Source organism: Manacus candei, unplaced genomic scaffold, assembly GCF_025592945.1.
Source record: "Manacus candei isolate 608988 ecotype Guabito, Panama unplaced genomic scaffold, ASM2559294v1 h1tg000192l, whole genome shotgun sequence".
NCBI lineage: Eukaryota > Metazoa > Chordata > Aves > Passeriformes > Pipridae > Manacus > Manacus candei.
This window is the reverse complement of record NW_026138240.1, coordinates 105,526-113,247: the sequence shown is the minus strand read 5'-3', so window position 1 is coordinate 113,247 and position 7,722 is coordinate 105,526. Positions and strand designations below refer to the sequence as shown.

The following is a 7,722-nucleotide window of genomic DNA, read 5'->3' as shown; positions in this document are numbered from 1 at the left end:
GGGGGGGGCGAGGGACCGGGCCGAGGGGGACCCGGGGGGGGTTCCATATGTAAGGGCGCAGCGGCCCCGGCTCCGAGGGCTCTTCCGGAGACTCCCTTTGAGTTTCAAATGGGAACGGGAGCCTTTGTTGTGCCCGCCAGGCTGACACAGCGGTCCCCTCCTCTTTATCCCGGCCTTTCCCCTCTGCCCCGGCCCTTCCGAGGGCCCGTCTCACCTGGCAGCGAGCTGATCCCGGGCCTAGAGCCGGTCCTAGGCCCGGTGCCGGTGCCCTGCGGGAGCAGAGCCGGGCACAGAAACGCACCGGGGGGAAAATGGTCTGGGTGGAAAAGCACGAGGCTCCTGAGGCTCGACGCCCTCGTTTCCAGGAGCCAGCTGAGATCACACAGGGGCAACGAAATCAACCAAGCAGGCTCCCCCCCGACAGGTTTTAAAGTCCGTTTTAGCTGCTCGGGAGTTTAGTTGGTTTGTTTTGGTTTTTTTTTTCTCTCCTGGCGTTTTGCACAAAATCCTCGTTTCGCATTTCCCCCCTCCGCTTTTTCCCCCCCCCCCGCCTTATCTCCGAGCTAATTGGGCACTCAAAACCCTTTCCTTTGGAGCAAAAGAGGTGTGTTAGACGGGGTAAGATGTTCTCGGCGGGGCAGAGCGATGCCCCAGGGCCCTCCCGGGGAGCCGGGACAGGGGCCGGGCTCGGCAGGTACTTCGCTCATTCCTCTCCCCCCTCCCGCCCCCACCGAAAAGGTTTGCAAATTTGGCGAAGCCAGAACAATGGTTTCTCCTGGCAGCCCCTCTGTTTGCTTGTTTGGAAATCCCGGAGGCGTTTCGAGGTAAAAAGGTCAGAGCTCCACCGGGCCCGCTGCCTCCCCCCGCCCCGCCGGGCTCCGTCCCCCCCAGAGCTGCTCCGGTGTGTTATTCGTGTGGGGAAACACTCTTTCAGGGGTCGCCTGGGGAAGGTGAAGGGAAGGATCCACACTGATGCTTCGTTTTGGTTTGGAGCCCTATAAACGTCCCGTATAAACGAGAAACTCGCTCTGCCCCCAGCCCGGACCCCGAGTCCGTCCCAGTCGCTGTCGCTGCTTCTGAGGATGAGGATGATTTCCCCTTCTCGTCAGGCCTCGTTGCCTTGGGAAACAACTCCGAGAGAAGCGGAGTTTCCATCCGGTCCCGACGGGGCGAGCTGGGCTTTGAAATCCCGCAGGGCCGGGCCCGATCCCGGGAGGGGATCCGGGGGGTACCGCGGGAAACAGGATCGGCCCCTTTGTTTGGGAGCTTTGGCAGCAGCCGGAGACTTTTTCCTTCCTTCCTCCTCCTCCTCCCTCCAAGCCCGGGTTCCCCCCGGCCCGCGTCCCGCACTTCCCCGGACTGGAGGGATTCCCGTTCCGTTAAAACCGGGAGGACTTCCATGTGGAAAAAGTAAACTTTATTAGGCTGAGGTAGTTTCATTTCGGGATACAGAGCACGGGGAGGGGAGCGGAGGGGAAAGGGGAGATTCCGATTAAGAAACCGCTAGTTTTTCCTCGATGACGTTTTTCCCTTTAAAACGATTTTTAACGAACAGTTGCCCCGGTTTTTCACTTCACTCCTACCCTGAAACTTCTCGCGGGGGAGGGAAAACATTTGGCCGTGGTTAAATAGTGGGTTTATCTGGCCCCGATAAGCCTGAGAGGGTGGGGGTGCGAGGAACGTGCTGCTGCGCTCCGAGACTTGAGGCTATCGAGAGGTCCAATAAATAGCAGCCAGTGCATCAGTGCAACCTTGTTCCCATCCACCTTCACACCTCCTGCGACAGCGACCGAAGTACCCCGAGGCCTCACCTCGCTTTCTCTGATAACCCTCCCCCAGGAGCAGCACCAGCAGTCACCGTCGCAGAGCGTGTGGAAAAAAAAACCCTGTAAAGCAGAAATAGTGCAAAATGGTAGCAGAGGAGCTGCTTTTTTTTTCTTTTTTTTTTTTTTTTTTGCTCGGTGTTTGGGTCTTTGCACAGGCCTCGAGCATCTCGGGCGCCTCAGATCTCGTTCCAAGATATACACACAGTAAATAACGGGGAGAGGGGGAGGGAAGAAAAAGTACCCGAAACTTTTTTTTTTCTTTTTTTTTTTTTTTTTAGCGTCTCGCGAGGAGGAAAAACACATCGAACGGGAGATTCGTGCGGAGAGAAATCGTCGCGCACGTTTTTGTTTTTTTTAAGACGGGAGAGGACTAGATTCGTTTTAAACTTTTCCGTGGTCGAAAGTGCAGTTCCTAAAGGGCAGAGGGGAGGAGGGAGAGGGAGAAACGTCCCTGAGACAAACGCCTATTGCTGAGGATAGAGGAGGACACGGCTGCTCCTTTGGAGTCCAGTGGCTTTGCAGAGGGTCTATAAATTAAGAGAGAGAGAAAGGCGAGTGGGACAATCGGTGTCACGCGTGGGGAGCCGAAGGGATGCTCGGAGGGGCCGTGCGGGGGAGGCTCGTGGTCCTGCCCTGCTGGGCTCTGCAGACCCCCGAGGGCAGAGCTCTGTGCCCCTCTGACGCCTTTCAGGAGGACACGGAGCTGGGGGAGGCCTCGGGTGAGGTGCAGTTGGACTGATCCGAGGCTTCGCCCGCCTCCTTCGCGGACCTGGAGGCGGCAACCGGGGCGAGACCTTCCTTTTCCCTCTTCTTCTGCTTCATCCGCCTGTTCTGGAACCAGATCTTGACCTGGGTTTCGTTGAGCTCCAGGGTAGCGGCGATCTCCACCCTGCGGGCCCGGGTGAGGTACTTGTTGAAGTGGAACTCCTTCTCCAGCTCCGTGAGCTGCTTGGTGGTGAAGTTGGTGCGGATGGCGTTGGGCTGGCCCAGCAGTCCGAACTCCGACACTTTGGCTGGGAACGACCAAAGAAAACAGGGCAGGAGCGGCCGGAGGAAGCCCCTCTCTGGGGCGGGGGTGCTCTCCCCCGCTCCCCTCCTCTCCCGGGCCTGTGGTCCCTCCACCGCCCGGACCTTCGCGCTCCCCCCCGGGTCCTCGCATCTCCAGGCCCGGGGGGACGGAGCTCTTCCCTCGGAACCATTCCCTCCATCTCCCTGAAAACTGCGGGAGAGCAAACTGAGCGGGAAGGGGTGGAAGGGGAGGGTGAAGGTGATGATGGGAGAGGAGGAGGGAAGGCTGTGATTTAAGGAAGGTCGTGGAGAAGGAAGTTGAACAATAGGGGAGATGGAAAGCCACGGCTGTGGAAGAAGCAGGAAGCCCGGAGCGCTTCCCGTTCCGAGCTGGGCTTAAATCGCGTTGGGCCTGCGGGAAACCGAGTTCAGGGACCGTCCATCGGAAGAGTCTGGGAAACCTCTGGCTGGGATTTAAAAAAAAAAAAGAAACCCCACAAAACCAAACCCACCCGAACCAACACAAACCCACGTTCTCATGGAAGACGAGCCCGGTCACCTCGGGCACAGACCCCGGGGAAGGGAACCTTTCCCTGGCAGGGCTGAGGAGCTGCCCCCCACCTCCCTCGGGTGGGGACCCCCTGGCCGCGCCCCGCTCCCCCCAAACTCACCTGTCTTGGGCGGGTTCCTCTTCACCCTCATCCAGTCGAAGGTCTGCGCGGCGCCGGGCCCCGGCTCGGGGGGGCACGCGGGGTCTCGCTCCTCGTTCAAAGAAGGCGAGAGGTTGCCGTAAACGCCGGGCAAGTAGCCGGGCTGCTCCTGCCCGTAAAGGTGCTGCTGCTGGTACTGCCCCGCGGCCGCCACCGCCCCGCAGTAGCTCTCGGCCAGCGAGCCGAGGCTGGAGGCCGGCCCGGGGGGGTACCCGGCCGCCTGGAAGTACAGCCCGTCCGCGTCCTGCTGGCCGAGGTAGAGCTGGGGGTGGCCGTAGCCGGGGCCGCCACCCTGGGCCGGGTACCCGGGGGTCGGGGCAGCGCCCGCGAAGGGCCCGGCCCGGCCCGAGGAGGGAGGGTGGAAGCCGGGGGGCTGCGGGGGGAGGTGGGCGGCGGCGGCCGCGCTCCCTCCCGAGCCGAAGCGCCCGTCTCCGCTCAAAGTGTCACTGGAGGGGCTACCTGAGCACGAGGGGAAGGAAGGGGAGCTCGGCTCTAAGTGGTGGTAGGCGCCCGTCCCACGGTTACAAATTGCATACTCTAAGAAGGAGTTCATCCTGGTATTGTCCATCTGCCACTGATGGAGGAGGGTCAGCCTGTTTTGGGGGGGATCCCGCCTGCCCTACAACCTTTAGATAGTATGTCAAAGCTGTAAAACTTCCTTCCATGGATCGCCGGCCCTCGAACCCCGCAGCCTCCGGCGGGGCCGGGGGGAGCCGCGGGGGCGGGCGCGGCGTCGGCCCAGCCCAATGAGCGAGGGGCTCCCGAAGTTTGTCACAGCTCCGAGCTCATCCATCAGGGGCCTGACATTTGCATGACAAAGGGGCTTCAATCAAACCCTGCCCATCAATCTGATAACAACACGAATACGTCAAAATCTTTCCTCAAAGACTTTAAAAGAGAGGAGGGAGGTGGGGTGCGGGGAGGTGGAGGGCGAGAGGGGCTGGGGGAAGAATTAGAATCATCCGCAACCGTTTTAAGTGCTAAAAAGGCCCCCGAGTTATGCGGGGAGCCCATTTCGGCAGAATTTCCCTTGCCCCGACTTAAAAAGGTTTCCCCCCATCCCAGTTTCACGCGAGAAACAAAAAGAAGAAGAAGAGGGAAAGGGGACAGGGAGGTGTGAGCGCTCTGTCCCCCCGGGCACAAAAGGATGCTCTTTTATTCGCTTGGAAACTTTTCCCTAGAAAGCGGCTTGGCGTTTTCTGGGATGAGGAGTCCAAGAAAAGCTCCTGAGAAAAAACACTCCCCACGCGTTTTAATTTTGCGGCACCAGCTTTGTGTGTCGGGCCAGCGCGGGTAAAAGCAGCGTAATTAGATCAACATTCTAATGAGGCGGCGAAATAAAGTTAGGAAGACGGAATGCCTTTTGTTGGAGAAATACCATGCCCGGCTTAGCAATTAAGGAACGGGGCTAAAAACGGTCCGTGTGTCTGTCTGCGGATCTTCCCGTCCATCCATCCATCCACACCCGCACACTCACTGCTAAAGCCAAGGGTTTAAGGGTTTGAACAATTCTGCTTTTCCACGGCCAACCTCGTTTGATCCGGCCCCGATTTCGTTGTCAGGCCGGAGCTTTCTCCTGGCGGGGTCCAGCTGAGGAGTAGGTGGGAACCCACCGCCTTCAGCCGGGCCACTCCATGCCCAGAGAATGGGAACATAGGTAGGCAACATTTATTTACTTGTTAGCAGAAGGGAGACAAGAGCACCCAACAATATGACGCCCACAGTCATTTGTTACTTGTCAGGATATTTACTGGTTATTCAGCCTCCGAGGAGAACCAGGAGGGCTCTTTCTCTCTCTCTCTTTCTCTCTCTCTCTTTTTTTTTTTTTACCCCAGGCCAAAAGTTTACTTTGAAAGGCAAACCCAGGTCCTTCGGCGGGAGAAGGTTTGGCTGATGCAACACGGTGGGGTAACATTTGTCGAGAAAACGCAAAACTGCAGCACGGGCAGCCTTGGCATCAAACTTCTTCTCTCCTTTGAATCCCCCCGAGAGAAAAACCTGAGTTTTAACCAATTACAACCCTCATCTTTCAATAAAAAAGAATAAGAAAACTATTTCCAGGGCTGCGTGTCTATTTATTCATTTATTCTGCCGACTTTGCTGATGCTGAGAGACTCAAGAAGAGAATATCTTGGGTTACAAATGATCTCTGAGACTCTCGGCCTCCTCCTTTGCATAAAACAACCCAAAGTGAATATAAAGATTCAAAGCAACTCTCATGTCGTTCCCCTCGCAAGAGAAATCGATTTCTAATTTGATTCCAGGAGTGCTTTTTATATTACGTTGCACTCGCGTTCAAATGGATGTATTATGTTTAAACGATGCTTCCAATGGATGATTTATGGCTGTAAAATGAAAAAAGAAAAGGATAGATGTTTATTTCGCCCTCGAATCAATTGTTTCGTATTGTCTGATAATTTTCCACCGTGATCTCCCTCCACTGTTCCATCAAGGGGACGCTTTATGTCATTAAAATCCAGCTGCCTCCTGGAGCTGCTGGATTAGCTCCGAGACAACTCGGGAGTCGTGGAGGGGAAAGTTTTGCTGTGCGTCCTCTCAGCGAAGCCTAAACCGAGGTTTAGACCCGAGGGGAAAACGCAGTTTCCTTGGTAAATGGGAAGACTGGATGGGACGAAGTCAGAATTTCAGGCAGGGAAGGTCCCCGGGCTCCTCCTCTGGGAGCCCCGACTTTAGGGACAACGAGAGGGGGGAAGTGGAGCTGGAGCTGAGAGGGGATGTGCGGGGCTGAGAGGGGATGTGCGGGGCTGAGAGGGGATGTGGGGGGCTGAGAGGGGATGTGTGGGGCTGAGAGGGGATGTGTGGGGCTGGAGGCACCTCGGGAGAGCCTTTGTGGTCCCTCCGAGGGGGTGACCATCAGATGAGGGTAGATGGGATGTGGACGGGGAGAGGGAGCGGAGGAGGGGCTGGGCCGGGCCGGAGTCACTCCGGGAGAGGCCGGGCCGGTCCCTCCGCGGAGGTGAAGGGCAGCTGACGAGAGATGGGACCTTGGAGCCCATCTCCTCCCAGAAAGGGGCCTCCACCTTCTCCCCTCGCCATCTGCTCCTCTCCGCAGCCTCTCACCCCCCTCGGGTCTCACCTGCCGGGGGTCCCCGGGCCGCCAAACCCGGGCACATCCCAGGGGGGCAGCGGGATGGAAGGTGCCGGTTTCCCGATTTCCCTGCGGAGCCCCTTCCCAGCGCTTCCAACCCGCTGCTTTGCACCCCCTCGCTCCCTTTCCCACCTGTTCTTGTGACGGCTGCGCGGGATTTTGGAAAGCCGCCAGCATCAAAGGGCGTGCAGGGACACCGGGAATCGCTTGGGAATCGCCTCCCCAAATTTCCCTCGTAGTCCCTTGCCCTGGATCCCACAGCAAATCACCGATGTTGTTGTTGTGGTTATTGGTGTTGGTCTTTATTCCTCTGGCGGGGAAAGTGTGAGATCTGTCTTTGGTTCAGAGCTTCAGAACCCACAGAAGAAAGAAATATCGGGTTATTGTTAACGATCAAACTCTGACTGAGCTTAATTCTGCCCTTTACACATTTATTTCTTTAAATCCTCCTTTATGGGGAGTAGAGAGAGTGAAGACGGTCCAAGAAAAGGTGTGGATGGAGCTTCTCGAATTATTAGAGCTCTGTCCTACCCCTTCCTTAGCCTTTCGTTTATTTATTGCTTGATTTTCGCTTATTTCTTGAGGGAGACAGTAACTGTTCCCACACGGTTTGGGGGATGCTGCTGCCTTTCACCCAACAGGAAAAAAAACAAAATATCTGGAGATTGAGGAGGATAAAACCGGAGCGGGATAATTTTAAGCCCTTTGACGCCTGGAAAAAGAAACTGCGCTGTCCCGGAGCGTGGTGGGACAGTCCGTGAGAGGCGGAGATCCCTTCCCTGCCCTCTGGGATCCCCAGATCCCTTCGCCCGGAGCTGCTTCCCCCCTTCCCGACAGATGATGCGGCCTAAAAGCGCTTCAGGAGCTCCCGCCCCTCAGCCCCGGGCTTTGATCCACGGGCAGATGAGGATGAGGAGGTCACCAGCGGCAGAACTGAGATTTTCCGAGGAGTTCTTGGTGGCGGGGACTTCTCATGCCCACCCGAGACCCCCCGTGCCTTTGGCCCCTCCGACCACCCCGGGCAGGGGGACTCGCGGTGACAAAATCTGAGGCAGGTTCGCTGTCCCGG

The 7,722-nt window shown here is 57.4% G+C and overlaps 1 protein-coding gene across 1 annotated transcript; it reads right to left on the bottom strand.

The window, feature by feature from the left end:
• Window positions 1–2,390: 2,390 nt before the first annotated feature.
• HOXB1 (homeobox B1) lies at window positions 2,391–4,127 on the bottom strand. The gene is made up of 2 exons (XM_051774203.1): window positions 3,506–4,127; window positions 2,391–2,839 (listed from the first exon to the last, which is right to left on the bottom strand). Exons 1-2 carry the CDS (start codon window positions 4,110–4,112, stop codon window positions 2,514–2,516), a joined length of 933 nt encoding a protein of 310 aa, XP_051630163.1. The 5' UTR covers window positions 4,113–4,127; the 3' UTR covers window positions 2,391–2,513.
• Window positions 4,128–7,722: the final 3,595 nt, after the last annotated feature.

Bases quoted from the DNA above. Each gene is read 5' to 3' on its own strand.
- HOXB1 (XM_051774203.1), bottom strand. From the start codon at position 4,112: ATGGACAATACCAGGATGAACTCCTTCTTAGAGTATGCAATTTGTAAC. The intron at 2,840-3,505 runs GTGAGTTTGGGG...GGTCGTTCCCAG, and splicing joins GAGGAACCCGCCCAAGACAG to CCAAAGTGTCGGAGTTCGGA.